Raw genomic sequence first — 19,629 nt, 5'->3', positions numbered from 1 at the left:
AACTGTTTTTTCACAAGACCAGACAATCTGGTTTTTCTCCAGTAACCTGAGCTCCCAGTCATCACCCCTATGACCCCCTATGAGTGCAGGACTCAATCAGCCCATTCACCTACGCCCTCAAGGATGACACTTTAGATATCGAGCATTTCACCTGCCGCCTGGCACTTACCATCACTAAATTGTGATTTAAAAATTTTTCAAACAAAACAGATACTAATTTGACTCTAAAATTTTAAAATCAACTAAATATGAATGAACTATGGCAATTGATATCAACCACGCTATCCATTTACCCATCCATTTTCTTCCACTTATCCGAGGTCGGGTTGCGGGGGCAGCAACTTTACTTCCCTCTCCCAGCCACTTCCTCCAGCTCTTCTGAGGGGACCCCACGGGGTTCCCAAGCAAGCCAAGAGACATAGTCTCTCCAGCTTATCCTGATATATCCTCGGGTCTCCTCCTGGTGGGACATGCCCAGAACACATTTCCAGGGAGGCGTCCAGGAGGCATCCTAAACAGATGCCCGAGTCACCTCATGTGGACCCTCTCAATGCGGAGGAGCAGCAGCTCGACACTGAGCCCCTCCCGGATGACCGAGCTTTTCACCCTATTTGGACACCCTGCGGCGGAAACTCATTTTGACTGCTTGTGTCCAGGATCTTCTTCTTTCGGTCACGACACACAGCTCGTGACCATTAGTGAGGCTAGGAACATAGATCGACCGGTATAAAGAGATCTTCACCTTTCATCTTAGCTTCTTCTTTATCACAACGGACTGATACAAAGTCTGGATTCCTGCAGATGCTGCACCGATCCATCTGTCAATTTCCGGTTAAATTGTTCCCTCATTTGTGAACAACACCCCAAAATATTTGAACTCCTACACTTGCGGAAGGATCTCATTGCTGATCTGGAGAGCCCACCCTATCCTTATCTGACAGAGGACCAAGTTCACAAATCTAGAGGTGCTGATTCTCACGACAGCCAGTCCACACTCTCAGCTGTGGACTGCTCCAATGAGAGCTCGAGATCATGGCTGAATGAAGCCAACAGAATAACACTATTTGGAAAAAGCAACGATGCAATACTGAGGCCACCGAAGCGGACCCCCTCAACGCCTTGGTCATGAGTGCGACGTACTGCCGGCAATGAGTACCAAACTCTTGCACCGGTCATACAAGGATTCGGTATCCCATCCTCCCGATGCAGGCTTAGCTTGATGCTCTTAATGACTTCTCCAGTTCTATCTCTGTGGTTCCACAAACACATACTCCATGTGATTTAAAAGTTGTTTATTTGAAACTAGGATATTCAACTTTTCTTCCCGCAAAGTAATTCAAAGAACTGTGTGCTTACACACAAAACTAACTTTTCTTAACCTCACATGACTTACAGTACGTGAATGAGTGTAATAAGATAAACAGCTGTGGGCCACAAACGATCCGTGGGTTGAACTATGCATACCCGTACATGTGAATAGTTTTTGTCTGTTGTTATTGTAGGCAGCTGATGAGCTGGCTTGTTGTAAATCCAAGTCAGCTATAGACCAATTCACGTATTGTGTCACTTTGGGTGATTCGGCAGTTTTATCCAACAATGCTCTATGCATGAGCGCACCCCCAAAAAAGGCAACAATGTAAATGCTTTCCATTCGAGAGTTGGCTTCAAAGCAAGCTAGAATCACCTCTGCGTGTTACGTTATTTGACCTCGTGTTGACGCAAATTGCTGCAGAGGGCACTTTTATTTCCACTTTGTGTTTTAATCCTATAGATCTAGTGTGCTCGTCACAAAAGTGCACAAGAGAGCAGGAATGGGTGAACAGACATACAGTTGTATGATGCTTTTATCAGACCGACAGTTATATATTAATGAGTATAAAAGTCATTTTTTTCTTTCCTCCTTTCAGTTCCTTGAAAAGTGCAAGCAGAGTCGCTCAGCGAGGCTACAGCATCACTTTTCTGACATGGGAAGTCGCTCGTTTCAATTCAGCTGTCAATGATGGAGACCCCTCATGTTATGAGTTCACCTACACAGTAGAAATGATCAGTAATAAAGCACATGCAATAAAGCCCCTCAGACAATGTCAATAAAAACGGAGCATGGTTAAAGTTCTAAAGCTTTTTTTTTTTTTTTTTTTTTTGGGGGGGGGGATAAAGCTCTTGTACTGAGATTGTGTAGGTGTATCTAATGTTCTGGCCAGCGAATGTACTGTATTAAGATCAGTGTGAGTGATCAATGAGTTGTTGTGTACAATATCCCCACACTGCTTTTAATGGAGAGCTCAGCAGCATGTTTGAAAAGGACACATGAATCTATGTTTAATATTTGTGTATTTCGAGCAACAGTGCAATAGTCTTCCACCCAACTGACCTGGGTTTGATACCCTGAGAACAGAACTTCCCTCCTAATTATGACCATTAACTTACTTCTATTAATTCACACTTTTAAATCATGCAGTATTGTGCATTTCTCTTCAAATTTTAGATTATTTTTTTTAAATCTAAAAAATAAAACAAAAGGAAAACGGATTCCAATCGAATGTTTCTATATTGTAGACAATTTTGATTAATTTGTAGTACTTCTATATAATATACATTTACTGAAAATGTTTGTTTTGTTTTGTAAGCTTAAAATGTAAGTTTTGTTTTTCAGATTACAACGAAATCATATTAATTATAGCGGCAGGTTGATGGGTGTTGTGAGGGAAGAAAGGAGGTCAGTGAGTTTTAGAGAGGATGACGCAGGAGATAGGTTTTGATGGAAAAAAAAATGACGTGCTGTGGCGACCCCTAACGGGACAAATCGAAATGAAAAGAAGATTAATTGTCAAGCCATGTTCATATGATTATTGTATAACACGTTAAATATTATTAAGTGTTATTGAAAATTCAATTATTATGCAAGTTGGGTAGCGTTAGCATGTCTGCCTCACATTTAGCTTTAACCTCAAATGAACTAGTACTAGTAACTAAAGCCATTAATATATCTGCATTTTTAATCATCAAAAAGTATCATCTATTATAACATAATGAAAATATAAATGCCACAGTCTATGTATCTCCATATTGATTAAGTCATCTTTGTATTTCATTTTATTGTAATTATCACTCGACAGGCACGCACAATAATTGACAGTCACGAGAAGGAATTTCCGCATCATCGATTACGTCACTCCTCCTAAACCAATTATAGGTCGAGCATGAGCCGCTCCCGGAAGTGTTGGCGTGTGCCTCAAGTTGTTGAGTTAACGCGAGTCACGTCGGTAATTGCACCCGGTTGACTTTCTCATTGACGAAACACGCAAATGGCATCCGGCGACGCTTATAAAGTAAGTTTCTACTCGCTTGTTGTATCCAAGGGCCATGTTTTTTTTTTTTTTTTTTTTTTTTACTCATTGGCTGGGGACCTACACTTTAGCGTCGAATAAAACAAATGTTGCTGTCATTGTTGCAGAATAAAAACTGAAATGCAACTCATAATGAAATATTTAGTAGCGTGGTATAGTAGGAAAGTAATGCAAAATACTATATATTCGATGAAATATATGATGGTGTAATGTAATACGATTATTTTGTGAGGATGTAACTATGACGAAAAGTTTTGTGACTGAGTAATATGCAATTATAAAAAGCTCTCCTACAGCAAGCGCTGTGGTTTAAGTGAGTGGCTTTTTTTTTTCTTTCAGAATAATATACAATAGGTTTTACTAACATGTGAAAGTTAATAATTTTGTTCCTGTACAATACTGCCTCTGTGAACTGTTTCACTAATTTGTAAATCAATATGTAAACTTTGTAAAATATTTGCATTAGGGTCACTCTCCCAAAACTATAGACAAGTCAAAATATGTACAACAGGTATATTTAAAGAAGTCATTCTCCATTTATTTACTACTTAGAAAATGTAGTAAAACCTATTTGTACGCAGCAAACAACTTCAGAATCACCACGCATAACTTCTGTTCTTGGGGACTGCAAAAGAGATGCAATATCATTTTCACGTATGTCTCCAACTGTGTCTTGTCTGTTTTAGGTGTGTTCCCTGAAGGGAAAAGTGACGCTGATCACAGGCGCCAGCTCAGGTATCGGTGCAGGTACTGCGGTCCTGTTTGCCAAGCTGGGAGCTGTGCTGGCTCTCAATGGCAGAGATGTGGACAGTCTAAAGAAAGTGGCCAAGGAGTGCAAAGAGTGTGCCGGAGGATCTGAGGTATGATTGTCCACTGTTATCTTTTAGCGGAGTGGCTTATGCTTCGTGTACACGGCAGCCCTTGCTCGTGCCCGGCGACCTGACAGACGAGAGCACGGTGAGGAGTACGGTGGAGGCGGTCATCGCGCGCCTCGGCCGACTGGACGTCCTGGTGAACAGCGCCGGAATCCTGGCCATGGGCGGCATCGAGACGTCCGACCTGGCGACGTACGACAGGGTCATGAACATCAATGTCAGGTGAGTGTCGTCACGGAAACGTCTTCACGCTGTTCACGCCGAGATCCTTTTAACTGGTATGTGCTTTCTAGGTCTGTGTACCACCTGACCCAACTCTGCGTGCCCCATCTCGTGGAGACCAAAGGCTCCATCGTCAATGTATCCAGCGTCAATGGACAGAGATCGGTACAGATATTCACAAAGCGTCTTCTTTACGAACTCACTGGACACTTCATTAGAGACAATGCAGCTCTGCTTACTCCTCTCTTTGACACGGTCACGTTTCAGACAGTATGGTTCTACTTTGGCTTGAACTGTGGATCTTGGCTAATGTGGTTTACAGCGATAGAATTTTACTGCGTCCTAGATACTGTTAAATAAATAACTGTGGTGGTGTCAAGCAAAGCAATATTATCTTTTAAGAGAGAATTGTTGAACACAAAGCTTATGAGCTGGTGTTGCAGATGAAATTTGCCCTGAGGACGACAATAACTATTCAAATAATGAAGCTATTGTCATTATAGTTCCCTGGCGTCCTGGCCTATTGTATGTCCAAGTCTGCCATTGACCAATTCACTCGCTGTGTCGCTTTGGGTGAGTCAGCAGTTTTATCTAACAATGTTCTATTCACCCAAAAAAAAAAGAAAAAAAGAAGAGAGCAATCATGGAAATGCTTTACATTTCAGAACTGGCGGCGAAGCAAGTTCGAGTCAACTCCGTGTGGTATGTTGAATTACCTCGTGTTCCTTGTTTACCGCAAAGGACTTTTTTTTTTTTTTTGATCCACTGTTTTTTGTTTTTCTTTTTTCATTCTGCAGTCCTGGCGTGATCATCACCGAAGTGCACAAGAGAGCAGGACTGGATGAGGAGCAATATGCTAAGGTGCATTGCCACTTGTACAGTATGCCTATTTTAAAAATGGCATCCAGTCATATTGTAGTAAGCATGACTGACTAGTCTAGTCGTATTTTGCCTGATGGGATCAAGTTTAATTGAAAACTAAACATAAAACAAAAGAGGATTGGATGCTGTTTAAACACTTCATAACTATCCATCCATCTTCTTATCCGCTTATCCTCACAAGGGTCGCGGGGAGTGCTGGAGCCTATCCTATCTGTCAACGGGCAGGAGGCGGGGTACACCCTGAACAGTTTGCCAGCCAATCACAGGGCACATGGAGACAAACAGCCGCACTCACAATCACACCTAGGGGTAATTTAGAGTGTCCACTTAATGTTGCGTGTTTTTGGGATGTGGGAGGAAACCGAAGTGCTCAGAGAAAACCCACACGGGCACGAGAAGGACATGCAAACTCCACACAGGCAGGTCCGGGATCGAACCTGGGACCTTAGAACTGTGAGGCCAACGCTTTCCAGTTGATCCACCGTGCCTCCACTTCATAACTAACAAAAGTTTAAATGCTGACACACAATGCAATACACCATTAGCATTAATGTTGCTGTGTTATAGTCCTCAAGCCAGTGGTCCTCATTTTTTTTTTCTGCCACATACCAGTTCTTGCAATGACTACAGTACATATTTTTCGAGGAGAGAAAACCATACATCAGGGGTGTGGAGGAGGTGCTTAGATACATTGACAATCGGAAGCTAATCGCCGACAGTACGTGGCAGTTTCCCGATTTAAAGGCTAACTTTGTGTACAAGTGGCGGTTGTCTAAATATTTCAACACAAATAGTGTAGCAACTCAGGTAGATGGACAATAAAACAATACCCACAAGCAGGCAGTGTTGGGGAGATTACTTTGGAAATGTAGTTGGATACCTTGTTGAAAATGTAATCGTACTGTATAACTGTTTTAATTAATGTCTCAAAGTAATATAACCAAATACATTTGATTACATTTTGATTATTTTCAATAAGTGTGATTATGAAATGAATCAAACTCCCATGTCAAAAAACATGCAAAAGTTCAGAGGACATCTGGATTTCAATACCCCAAAAATAGAACATTTTGAACCAAATATTTGAGGGGGTGGGGACAATATGGGAGTTCAGAAAATCTTTAATTTAGTTGGATTACCCCCAAAATTAATTTCTCAAGTATGTTTTGATTTTGCTTTTTTTTTTTTTTTCTTCATTTTATGGGGTGGGTGCGAAGTGATGCCAGAATGTACCAACCATAAAAAACAGGAACTTATGGAACAGAAAAGCGTCTGATTCATTGTATAATATAAATTATATATAGTATGAAATACATATGATTACTCAGTACACAATTAATTACTGTACATACATAATAAGTTGACCCTAATCTATAAATCCACTTTTTGCGTCAGGTCTCTTCACAAGGTGAGGACTTTTACTAATTGTAGAAGAGCTTACTTGGCCTTAAAATGAAATCTCAGAGAGAGGAAGAGGCAAATGAAAAGGACCTGATTTTAAAACAATTTTTGCTTCTTGCTTTTTTTCCTTTCCCTTCGGGGATTTGCTTTATTTCTTCTTCTGATACCAAACAATCTTTGAAACAGTTTTTCCATAGCATTAAATTGCATCAACTTCCAGAGAAACCATGGGGGGAGAAACAGAAAAAAAAATTCAAATCCTCCCCAAACAAACAAACATCCTGCACAATATACTCGACGTCAACACCAAAATCATCCAGATTTATTTCGTTTGATTATATTGTGGTCAACGTATTCTTCCACTAATATGGGAGTTAAGACTCCCTACGATTGGTCACTCTTGGGTCAACCGGTGACCTCTCACCCAAAGTCAGCTGATTGAGGCTTCAACTGGCTTGTGACCCTGGTGAGGATGAGCAGTCTAGAAAATGGATGGACCGTTATTATTATTAACAGTTCACCAAAGGTTTATAATTGGAACAGTTAAAGTATTGATTCTTGAGGTGCCCTCTAGTGGCGTTGGAAAGAATAACTACCGGAGTACATCCTCTTTCTTCTTTTTCTTTTGGCTTGTGCCGTTAGGGATCACTACAGTGTGTCATCTTTTTCCAACCTGAGTACATCCATCCATCCCTTTTCTGTACTGCTTATCCTCACTAGGGTCGCAGGTGTGCTGGAGGCTATCCCAGCTATTTTTGGGCAGGAAGTGGTTTACACCCTGAACTGATCGCCAGCCAATAGCAGGGCACATACAAAATAAACATACAACCATTTGTACTTTTTTTTTTTTTTTTCGGGTGGGAAGAAACCAGAGTAGTCGGAGAAAACCCACACAAGGCACGGAGAACATGCAAACTCCACATCACCGGGGCTGGGATTTGAACCCCGGCCCTCAGAACTGTGAGGCAGGTGTGCTAACCAGTAATTCACTGTGCAGTCAATTTATTACCTTTTTAATACCGGTTTGTTTTTCAACATTTATTCCAGTAGTTTTTAACTTTTATGTGCGATACCGAGTAATCAAATCCTTATCCTTGTTTTTTTTTTTTTTTTTAAATGTTCCTATATTTAAACACATCATTGTTGTTCAAACTGTGCGCAATATTAAGAGTTCTATATTTTAATATCAGGTAATGGAGGTACTTTGAGAGCTAGGTTTGGTCTAGGGTTGAGAACTCCTATACAATGCGATATTCATTGTTCAAACAAAATCTCTAGCAATTATTGTTTTTTTTTTTTTTGTTTGTTTTTTTTTTCCAATTCTTTCAGTTCCTAGAAAAGTGCAAGCAGACTCACGCACTTGGGCGAGCGGGCGAAGTGGACGAGGTGGCCCAAAGCATTGCCTTCCTGGCATCGGACGCTGCCAGTTTCATCACCGGCGTCAACCTCCCCATCGACGGGGGGCGCCATGCTATGTGTCCACGATAAATCTTGACAGTATTATTACTAGATAATAAAGTACTTCAACAATATTTAACAAGCTTAAATGGCTGACTTATTCCATCGCTAAAAGAAGAATTTAAACTTACAAAATACAGAAATGATTACTGTTCTGTGGTTTTAAAAAAAATCATATTTATTGACGTGAGTGTGCCCAGTGTGAGTGTATATTGCGCAGTATTCCCACTGAGTACCGAACACTTGCAACACCAAGTTAGGCACACCTGCACAATCTCATGCAGGTCATAAATGAATTTCTTGTATTATTTAAAATCAATGTAATTGCCCATCCATCCATTTTCTTCGCCGCTTATCCTCACGAGGGTTGCGGGGCGTGCTGGAGCTTATCCCAGCTGTCAACGGGCAGGAGGTGGGGTACACCCTGAACTGGTTGTCAGCCAATCGCAGGGCACATGAAGACAAAACAGCCACCCTCACAATCAACCCTATGGGCAATTTAGAATGTCCAATTAATGTTGCATGTTATTTTGGGGAATGTGGGAGGAAACCGGAGTGCTTGGAGAAAACCCACGTGGGCATGGAGAGAACATGCAAACACCACACAGGCGGATCCGGGGTTGAACCCGTGACCTCAGAACTGTGAGGCCAACACTTTACCAGCTCATCCACCGTGCCGCCCAATGTAATTGTAATTAATTAATTATACAATTAAAAAATGTATGTAAAATTGTTCATTTTAAAGTGTACATTTTGATTTACCAGTCTAAAAAAATGAAACTAATTAATGGTAATTTGACAAACATTACAAGCGTTGATCAAATGAGAATACTGCATGAAACATTTTCCTTTTACAAAGATAATATTCAGCTTGAGCCCAACTGGAACAAAATGTTTATTATCGTGGTTGCAATTTTGCATTGATGTAGAACTTCAGTACAACGTCCCGAGAGCGGCATTCTAGAGGCGGAGTTTTGCTCACATAAGATTGTGCAAGTGTACCTCATGTTGTGACCAGTGAGTGTAGCCAATGTGTACCGCTCACAGGCGCTATACTGTATGTACGAGGTAGTATCTTCACACGTGCTTGTGCGAAGACATCTGAATGACTTTGCAATGGACTCGCATGACCTGAATGAGCGATGTGATGCACACGTTATTACACGGCTATTGCACTTTATATTACAATATACAGTACATATACAGTTATAAATAAGACATGATCACATATATAAATGTACCTTCATTATTTCTGTACAACCAGAGAGTTTGATCGAGCCAAAACAATGAAATGTTCATATGGTTTTCCCTCCATTTGGGCAATTCGAAGCTTGTTTCAAGTCACCGGAGAGGAAACGTAGTCATTTTATTCCAAAGGCGGATCAGTGCCAGAAGTCCTAAATGTTCCCGCCTCTGTTCCTGCAGTCCAAGCATAGTTTCTGGAGAGTAATTGGGGGGGTTCTCGCAGTCCAAGACTGTCCGTGAAGTTATCCCACTCTGGAGGTCAGGACTCCGCTTTACCGAGCTCTATAAGAAGCACACAGGTCCAACCTCGAGGTGATAACGTGATCCAGGTTCTTTGGTTGGGAGGTTGGATATATCCACGATGGGGAGTAAATTTGGCTCCTGAGTCTGAAACACAAACTTGGTCTGACGCCAGCGGCCATCTTTGATCTGGGAACATTGTGTCAAAAAATAGATAATGTCACTATCCACTAAATTTAAAAAAAAAAAAAAGCATTCAGCTTCACATTTCTACAATGTTTTCGGTTTGATCTAAAAAAAGCAATTTAACATTCAGATATATAAAAACCCTCTAATGTGAATTCAGAGATTCGTTTCTAAAAATATGTGTGAAGGTAATTGCTGTAAATGTGCAGAATGAGCACTGTGGAGTGATTTGTGGAGTTAGAGCTGAACACATTTTTTCACAATATAACAATAACTATGTCACGCCTTAAATAACAGGTAGCTTTACGGCGTAAAAGAGGAAGGGAAAAGTTCAATAAGAACTCGAGTGCCTGCAAAGGCAAAACAAGTCAATATAATACAATGATCCATCCATCTATTTTCTTCACCGCCTATCCTCACGAGGGTCGCGGGAAGTGCTGGTGCCTATCCCAGCTGTCAACGAGCAGGAGGCAGGAGGAACCCTGAACTTGTTGCTAGCCAATCGAAGGCCACATGGAGACAGACAACGGTCGCACTCACAATCGCACCGAGGGGCAATTGAGAGTGTCCAATTATTGTTGCATGTTTTTGGGATGTGGGAGGAAACCGAAGTGCCCGGAGAAAACCCACACAGGCACGGGGAGAACATGTAAACTCCATACAGGTGGGTCCAGGATTGAACCCGGGACCTCAGAACTGTGAGGCCAACGCTTTACCAGCTCATTCACCAATATAATACACTATATCGTAAATTGTGACAGTGCAGTGAGCTCGCAACTGTAGTTGTGCCTACGTCCCAAAAATGCATCTTCCCTTCCGCTAATGTGGCCACCTTAGAGTGCCTCGTTGTCGGCCGTGATCGCATACACATCACGGAGAAGATGCAGAAGAGCAAAAGGTGGGAAAATAAGCCTAATTTGATAGCTAGCGTGTGGACGATAGATTCGTGCTGGCATTGACGCTTTAGAACGGCTCGTTGTCGTTGCTTGAAAAAGTCCTTTGACCACCCAGTGGGATGTATTCCGGCAAACAGAGGCTTCAAGTGTATATATTTTCAATCTGAAGCCATAAGAAAGATGTAGACAATGTCGCATCAAATTTTCCGTAATCTTTTGTATGTTCGACCTCAACCGTTGCCGTGAGGACAGGAGCGGCGGTGTGTGCGCGTACCCAGCAGTCGTCTCTGGGCACAAGCGGTTCCAGGAGATCGCCTGCTCGTATCTTCTCCCCTGTCCAGGTCGTGAAGCTCACAGCCTGGCTATAGAACTCCAAAGAGGGTCCCGCCGCCCACACAAGCGTGTTGAGGCAGTGGACGGTGATGTGTTGCACGGCCTCAGTGCTCAAAAGGTGGAGGAAGTTCATCTGGATGCGACCGACGGCCATCTCCACCTGGAAGGTAAATTAATATTTCCTTGATTGATTTTCGTATATTCTTGCTTGTATGGTCACTGGCTACTCATTCGCATGTGAGAAAGATTCTGCGTCAGCCTCAATCTGAGGCAGAAAAAACCTTCCTACGCGTAGAGGCAAATTTGTACAGGATACAAGCAGATACAACCTTGGAGACGCTGACAGGTTTCAAGCATGTCTGTCCTCCGGCAGTGAAGTTGCATGTCACCTCGATGGTGTCAGCATCGCAACCCAGATTCGGGTCGATCCAGTAAGTGCCTGGGGAAGCAGCAACAGCATGTGATTAAGAAGAAATAGTTCAACACCAATCTTTCTAGGGACTTGTTAGCCTACCATCATGCATCCTTTGCTCACAGTTGTGGAGATCTCGGCAGATGCGGGCTGGATTGTTGCGCTTCCCCAGCGGGTTCTTGAGACTGTGGATTAGAGAGCTGAGACGCTCCAATGTCTTGAAGATCTCTGTGCCCTGGTCCAGCATGGGAAGGTCCACATCGTGGTAATTCGGCTTTGAACAGAAGACATTGTTATTTTAGTTCATCCTTTTACCGTGTAACAGCTTGGATTTGTTAACATTGAAACACATTTACAAAAGGACGCGATAGAAAATTGATTCAGATGTCACATCATGGGCCACTGGTTAGCACAGCTGCCTCACAGTTCTGAGGACCAGGGTTCAAATCCCGGCCCCACCTGTGTGGAGTTTTCATGTTATCATTGTGCCTGTGTGGGTTTCATCCCATGTCCCAAAAACAGGCGTGGGAGGTTGATTAAAAATTCAAAATTGCTCATAGGTGTGAATGTGAGTGCAACTGGGTTGGTTGTTATGATGTGCCCTGTGATTGGGTGGCGACTAGTTCAAGGGTGTACCCCGCCTCTCCCCTGCAGGTTGCAGAGATAGGCTCCAGCATACCCTAACCGTAGTGAGGATAAGCGGCATCACACTCAAAACAATCAAGTGTGGAGGTTCGAACATCGTACGCCAAGTGGCTCAACTGCCTCATTCCACACTCAAGAACATCGCCTCCTAAATGGAAATGAAATTGTTTGTAGTGCTTTATAGGGGAAGAAAGGTCACATGTGGCTAGGCAGGTAAAGCGATGGCCTCGCAGTTCTGAGGACCCGGGTTTAATCCCGGCCCCACCTGGACACTCTAAATTGCCCCTAGGTGTGATTGTGAGTGCGGCCGTTTGTCTCGATTTGTCCTGGGATTGGCTGGCAACCAGTTCAGGGTGTCCCCTGCCTCCTGCCCGTTGACAGCTGGGATAGGCTCCAGCACTCCCCGCGACCCTCGTGAGGATAAGCGGCAAAAGAAAATGGATGGATGGATGGATGGATGGAAAGGCACATATTTGGTAACTTGAGTTGAAATGAACCTCATGTGCGCGTACAAAATGAAATCCAAGCCGTGATGTGCGTGCATGAATAACCATGTAAAGTATTTCAGATGAAACACATGAAAACAACGTAATGTACTGCAACACTGATTGCGTTATTGGTCTGATTATTCATTTTTTTAGCCTTACAGTTTAGTGTTTCACTGTATCTTATCCAGCTTTGACAATGAAATGGTTTTTACAAGACCTGAGACAAATGGATTTGCAGCAATTGCAGATTTGTCTCAAAAACATGCTCGCCTCCGGGTTTGTCATCTAAATCAACGTTTCCCAACCTACTGTATTTCAGACAAGGGACCCAATTTATAGAATAAAACTCTAACAGCAGGCTGCCAAGCAAAAATGTCACAAAATGAACTAATGGAAATCCCGTCTCAATTAACTTACTGGCACTGTTTAATTGAGCTACAGTGAAGAAAATAAGTATTTGAACACCCTGCTTTATTGCAAGTTGTCCCACTTAAAAATCATGGAGGGGTCTGAAATTTTCATCGTTAGGTGCATGTCCACTGTGAGGGAGATAATCTAAAAAGAAAAATCCAGAAATCACAATGTATGATTTTTGTTTTAACGATGTATTTGTGTGATACAATTGCAAATAAGTATTTGAACACCTGTCTATTAGCTAGAATTCTGACCCTCAAAGACCTGTTAGTCCGCCTTTAAAATTTCACGTCCGCTCCATGTATTATCCTGAATCAGATGCACCTGTGAGAGGTTGTTAGCTGCATAAAGACACTTCTCCCACCCCCCATACAATCAGTAAGACTCAAACTTGAAACATGGCCAATACCAGAGAGCTGTCCAAACACACCAGAGACAAAATTGTACAACTCCACACGGCTGGAAAGGGCTACGGACAAATTGCCAAGCAGTCTGGTGAAAAAAGATCCACTGTTGGAGCAATCATTAGAAGATGGAAGAAGCTAAAGATGACGGTCAATCTCAATCGGAGCGGAGCCCCATGCAAGATATCAACTCGTGGGGTCTCAATGATCCTTAGAAAGGTAAGGAATCAGCCCAGGACGACACGACAGGACTTGGTCAATGACCTGAAAAGAGCTGGGACCACCGTTTCCAAGGCGACTTTAGCTAATACACTAAGACGACATGGTTTGAAATCATGCAGCCACGGAAGGTTCCCCTGCTTAAACCAGCACATGTCAAGGCCGGTCTTAAGTTTGACGATGACCAGTTGGAGTCATGGGAGAAAGTTTTGTGGTCAGATGAGACCAAAATATAACTTTTTGGTCATAATTCCGCTAACCGTGTTTCGAGAAAGACGAATGATGAGTTCCATCCCTAGAAAAGTATCCCTACTGTGAAGCATAGGGGTGGTCGCATCATGCATTGGGGGTGTTTTTCTGCACATGGGACAGGACAACTGCACTGTATTAAGGATTGGATGACTGCGGCCATGTATTGTGAGATTTTGGGGAATAACTTCTTTCCCTCAGTCAGTTGAAAATGGGTCGTGGGTGGGTCTTTCATCATGACAATGACCTGAAGCATAAAGCCAGGAAAACCAAGGAGTGGCTCCATAAGAAACATATCAAGGTTCTGGCGTGGCCTCGCCAATCTCTAGTCCTAAACCCAAAAGAAAATCTTTGGAGGGAGCTGAAACTCTGTGTTTCTCACCGACAGCCCAGAAACCTGTCTGGTCTGGAGAAGATCTGTGTGGAGGAGTGAGCCAAAATTTTTCCTGCAGTGTGTGCAAACCTGGTGAACAACTACAGGAAAGGTTTGACCTCTGTAATTGCAAACAAATTCTATTGTACCAAATATTAACATTGGTTTTCTCAGTTTTCAAATACTTATTTGCAGTTGTATCACACAAATAAATCGTTAAAAAAAATCATATGTTGTGATTTCTAAAGTTTTATTTTTAGATTATCTCTCTCAGAGTGGACATACACATACGATGAAAATTGCAGACCCCTCCATGATTGCTAAATGGGAGAACTTGCAATATAGCAGGGTGTTCAAGTACTTATTTTCTTCACTGTATATATCACTGGCATAGAGAGAAAAAAGATATACAGCATTTGTTATCAATAAATACTGTAAACAATGAAATACATTTTGGATACTTCAGTTTTGCTTGCATATGAGTAAAAATGTGGTAAACTGGTGTGATTTTTCCCTCTTTTCTTGATAATGATCAAATAATATGTGATCTCTAATCAAGTGTAGCAGACATAAATATTCGGGTTACGTCATTTCAAAAGATATTTTGGTATACAACTTGTGTACACTGCAATTTGGGTACACTCAACTACACTATTTTATGATATTCATTTCCAATGAGCGATCAATAAAAAGTTGAAACTTCACAGTAAGAATTCACCTGTGGTGGAGCATAAGAATCAACGGTGATTTGAAAAGAAGCACCGAGCGCCTCATTTTCCTAAATAAAGAAAAAATGAAACAGAGAAATCAGCACATTGTTTTGCACCACAACCAAATGTACTTAAAAAAAAATGTATACCGTACTTACATGAGAATGGGTGGAAGTGGTGTGACCCTGGGGAAAACAAATACATTGCTATCCTATTACTGAATTACATAACATTCAATAAGTTATGTATGTAAAGTGCACAAAAGGAAGAACATACTGGGGGTCCCGGTGGTCCACGTGGACCGGGAGATCCCTGAAAAAGTCCATGATCACATTAGATTTTCAAACATTCATGTTGACTACTTATTAATAAGAGATGATTCAGGTATTTGAATAAAACTAAGAGAATATACATTATTACTTACCCTTGGTCCTGGAAAGCCCTGTTAAGGATGAGAGAGATTAACGCTTGAAGGCAGAATATTACGGAGGAATACAATCACGATTGGAAGACGGAAACTTTTGGTGCTGCCAGTTAAATGAACATCTGCTCCACCTTTTTGCAAACCAGCTTGGTAATATTATTACTCCCTTATCAACATACAGCGAACGTGAAGCTCATCAATGAAGCCGTTCAGTGTATTGGTACGGAGACGAGAATACAATTGAATCCAAGTGTCACTGTGGCTACTGCAAAAGTCTTGTACAATAGGAAATTGGCAAACGGGCATGAGAGACAAATCCATTTGGAGCCTTCACACCAAGCGTGCTATCTAGCGCCCATAGTTGAGAAGGAAAAGGGATTTGTCACGCACCATGTTGCCCCGGCTTCCTTTGTCCCCTTGTAGTCCCTGACAAGAGAGAAGGCAGAAGGTCACTCCAAGGACCATAAAACTGTCGGACAGGATTTGTTATACAGGTACATACACGATGGCCACTGGGGCCGATGATGCCGACAGGGCCCAAAGCTCCATTCGTACCCTGGAAAGTAAGTTTTAGTGATTTAGAGCAGTGGTACCCAATTACCAAGCCGCAGACCAGTACTGATCATTTAGTACCGGGCCGCACTTAGACTGATTTAAAAAAAAAAAAAAACTGCAATTTTTTTGGTCTGTCTTTCTGGAGAATACTGTTGTATTTGGATTTCTTTGTGTGCCGGTTCTTTATAATATTGCTTTTCGTGAACCCAGTTTGTGGTGCAAAAACCGTGAGGACTTTAGATGGCACAGTTTATGTGCACCCAAAAACATGGCAAAAAAATTGAGTGAACCAAAGAACTGTTCCTTACCACCAATCCTCGTGGTCCTTTTGGTCCCTGTATCCCCGGGGGGCCCATGTCTCCTTGGGGTCCCTAGAAAGACCCATCTTTTACATTCACTGAATTAACTATTTATGATAAATAAAAGCAAAAAAGTCATTGAAAAAAACCCCACTACAGAACCTCTTTGGACAAAGAACACGATTCATTTGATTGTTTTATATTCATGGCCTAGATAGTTTTATTCAAATATTGATTTTATTTATGACTTGGCTCCCATGCTAGCAAATGTCACCAATAGACTACACCTTGCATACAAATTTCCGTTACATGGAATCAAACTCTATTGTAAACTGAGGGCCTTTCTTAACTGTGCAGCCAAAGCTTTGAGTACTGTAGCACGTTTTAACACTCATAGAAGCGTACAGAAAGTTATTGTTAAACCAAGTGATGAAATTGGTAATTCGTGGAATATAACGACTTGATGTAGCTCACCTTTCAGTGTACATACATATCGTTATTATTCTGTTATCACGATTGTTGATTTAGCCAGGACATAGACGTGTGCACTGCTTTTCTATGTTAACAATAAGTTCTATATCCAGTTTTGTGGTCGCCATCCTGTTTTTGCACATTTTTATAAGGAGTAAACGTCTGTAGTGTGGTGGCTCAATAAAAAGCCAAAGAAAAAGAAAAACGTGTGTTGTGGTACTCTGAAAACTTGGTACTCATTTTATTGTTTCTACTTTCTGCTATTACCAATCTTTTGGTTTTGTTGCACCAACGACCCAGTTAATGATCTTACAATGTTATTTAAGTCACGTTTGATGATGGTGAAGCAGATATTTTCCATGTATTAAAACTACTGTGGTTAAATGTTTGTCACATTTTCCAAAGACAACTGTGACGTCAAAAGCTGGATAGATGTGGTGTCATCCTACCTTTGGTCCAAAAAGACCTAAAAATCCTGGAAATCCTTGTTCACCAATGTCACCCTGAAATATTACAGGATGGATTTTACAAATAGTCAAAGACTATTTCAGTGAGCTTTATTGTTAAATGTTGTGTTAAAGGTTTTGTTTGTGCTTACTGGTTGCCCTTTGGAGCCCTTCACTCCTTGATTTCCCATCAACCCCGTGCCACCGAGGGTCCCTCTCATTCCTGTGGGTCCGGTTTGTCCCAAGAGACCTTTTTCACCCTTAAGTACACACAAATACATGTAAGCAGTTACTATTCTGTCACACAAGACTTGAAATACAATACACAGACGCAATGAGATATTAAATTTATAATCTAATAATCGTATAATCTATCTAATATTAAAAATCAGTCTTACTTTTGGTCCAAAAGAACCTTGAGATCCAGGGAGACCTGTCTCACCAGTTTTACCCTGCAGCCCATGTTTCCCCGTGAGGCCTGATTCTCCATCTTCTCCCTGCTCCCCCTGAGCGCAAAAATATTATTGAACGATTGTCAAAGTTATTGAGCTACTGATCAAACAATTGGACTTACCTTGGTGCCTTTGCCTCCATCTTTACCAGGCGGTCCATCCAATCCATCAAGACCCTCGAGACCCTCCCTTCCTGTTACACCTCGTAGGCCAGGGGGACCTTCTGGACCCTTGGCAAAAACAAGAAATATTCATTTGAGCACCACTGCAGTATTTCTTATGAAGTTCAACATAAATCCAGAACATTTTCATGGCGCCATATTGCCAGTCAAACAGAGCTGTTCGACATTGTGGGAGACATTGAACCGGAGTAGAATATTTATAATACCAAAGACCTGCTGTGCTGTTGGTTGTCACAACAGACGAGACAGATATTCAAAGAGATCTTTCTATGGAATACCATCTGAAAAGACCAGAAAAGATCGATGGATTTCGGGAATTAAATGTGATGGCTGGTGCCCGATCAAATACACACAACTGTGTAGTGATCACTTCACAATTATTCTTCATCTCAAATGACCAATTAGGATCTATAATGCAAAATTGACTCATTTGAGAACAATGTGTATTTAAAAAAAGAAAATAAACCATCTGTCGCAGACAGGTCTATGTATGGTAGCGATACGCTTCCGTGTACAGAGGAGCCGACTCACTGTCTTCTTTTTTTTTCCAATCATAGTTAATGAATGTGAGTTTGTGTAGAACCAGGGGTCATTTATTTAAATATTGGTATGTGTAGCGATCGCTTCATTTCAGGTAGGAATTATTCTGATCAATCTCAAATTACCAAGAAGTATTTATAATGCCAAATTGACTCATTTGAGAACAATGCGTATATAAAAAAAGAAAAATAAACCATCTGTCGCAAAGAAGGTTTAGGGAAGTTTACGTGTGGCAGCAATTTGCTTCTATGTATGGAGGAGCCGCCCCCCCCCCCCCCAATCATAGTTAATGAATGCGAGTGTGTGAAAACCAGTGGTCATTTATTTAAATATTGGTATTTGTATTGAAAAAATCTGAGTGGCTCCATCACCATGTGGGATTTATTCTTGATTGAGAACAGATCCAGCAACAAAGTATTTGTATGCCTCCAGACTTTTCTACGCTTTCAAACTCTTCCGTGTAAATATCGACAACTTACTCACCAGATACGTGTAGATCCAGTTGTCCAAGACAAGCGGAATCGAATTAACAGTCCAATTTCTTATCGGCAAAAACCTCGACTTTGGCATTAAATATGGGTCCTCTATGCCAACTCTCTCTCATTTTTCCTTGTACCTTTGTTTATTATCACCTTTTAAATGTTTTACGGTATCGGACAAAAGTCTGTGCGTCGTGCTATAAGATATGTGACTTAGCATTGAACAATGCTTTGCTTGACCAGCAAAATATGGCCAGTCACGTGATTTTGGTGACGTAGGTGCACGAGCTCTATAGGAGGGGAGTTGTTATTAAACATTACATCACAAGACTTATGCAAATCTCGTAAGACCTCCGAGTACTTTTGTGCAGTGCAGATATGATTGGTGTTAGCTGTGGGAAGGACTGAGCTGGCATATTACTTGTAGCGCTCTTACTAGATTCATTTTGGTGGGTTTGTACTACTTCTCTTCACCCCCCTATTCTTGTTGGCTTGCTTGGACTCAAATTCTGATTTCCTGTCACCAGTGATGTGCATTTGACTACCGCACTCGGGGTTGGCACTAGGTCAGGAAACCTCTTAGCCAATGTGTCCAACCCATATAAAAAATATCTCCTTGCTATACTTGGATGTACTTAGCCAAAGAATTACGTGTATTTATGAGGCGAAGCGTAGAGCCATCGTCCTCGTCATTGGGAGGGAAGCGGATAAACCTTAAGATGTGGGCCCAATTAAAACTACCAAATCATCACTCAGGACAGGGCCTGAAATGTTTCAAAAAT

General features: G+C 41.7%; 2 protein-coding genes across 2 annotated transcripts in view; one reads left to right on the top strand and one right to left on the bottom strand.

The window, feature by feature from the left end:
* The first annotated feature begins 3,193 nt into the window (after positions 1-3,193).
* zgc:101858 (uncharacterized protein LOC449555 homolog) lies at positions 3,194-8,259 on the top strand. The gene is made up of 8 exons (XM_061817448.1): positions 3,194-3,329; positions 4,034-4,207; positions 4,266-4,444; positions 4,516-4,609; positions 4,948-5,017; positions 5,110-5,146; positions 5,242-5,305; positions 8,057-8,259. Exons 1-8 carry the CDS (start codon positions 3,306-3,308, stop codon positions 8,213-8,215), a joined length of 801 nt encoding a protein of 266 aa, XP_061673432.1. The 5' UTR covers positions 3,194-3,305; the 3' UTR covers positions 8,216-8,259.
* A 10-nt stretch (positions 8,260-8,269) lies between these two features.
* Positions 8,270-19,629, bottom strand: part of LOC133499421 (collagen alpha-1(XXVII) chain B-like) — a 68,106-nt gene continuing 56,746 nt past the window's right edge. Inside the window, exons 47-61 of the mRNA XM_061817447.1 lie at positions 17,769-17,876; positions 17,593-17,700; positions 17,347-17,454; positions 17,198-17,251; positions 16,287-16,349; positions 15,926-15,979; positions 15,814-15,849; positions 15,424-15,441; positions 15,276-15,311; positions 15,158-15,184; positions 15,008-15,067; positions 11,600-11,771; positions 11,415-11,524; positions 11,027-11,245; positions 8,270-9,859 (exon numbers count right to left, since the gene is read on the bottom strand). Of these exons, the coding sequence (XP_061673431.1) occupies positions 9,713-9,859; positions 11,027-11,245; positions 11,415-11,524; positions 11,600-11,771; positions 15,008-15,067; positions 15,158-15,184; positions 15,276-15,311; positions 15,424-15,441; positions 15,814-15,849; positions 15,926-15,979; positions 16,287-16,349; positions 17,198-17,251; positions 17,347-17,454; positions 17,593-17,700; positions 17,769-17,876 (1,320 nt within the window). The 3' untranslated portion in view covers positions 8,270-9,712. The remainder of the gene's footprint in view (positions 9,860-11,026; positions 11,246-11,414; positions 11,525-11,599; positions 11,772-15,007; positions 15,068-15,157; positions 15,185-15,275; positions 15,312-15,423; positions 15,442-15,813; positions 15,850-15,925; positions 15,980-16,286; positions 16,350-17,197; positions 17,252-17,346; positions 17,455-17,592; positions 17,701-17,768; positions 17,877-19,629) is intronic.

The sequence above is a fragment of the Syngnathoides biaculeatus genome, chromosome 4 (genome assembly GCF_019802595.1).
Source record: "Syngnathoides biaculeatus isolate LvHL_M chromosome 4, ASM1980259v1, whole genome shotgun sequence".
Classification (NCBI taxonomy): domain Eukaryota; kingdom Metazoa; phylum Chordata; class Actinopteri; order Syngnathiformes; family Syngnathidae; genus Syngnathoides; species Syngnathoides biaculeatus.
The sequence above is the reverse complement of the archived record's forward strand: the minus strand, read 5'-3'. Positions and strand labels throughout refer to the sequence as shown.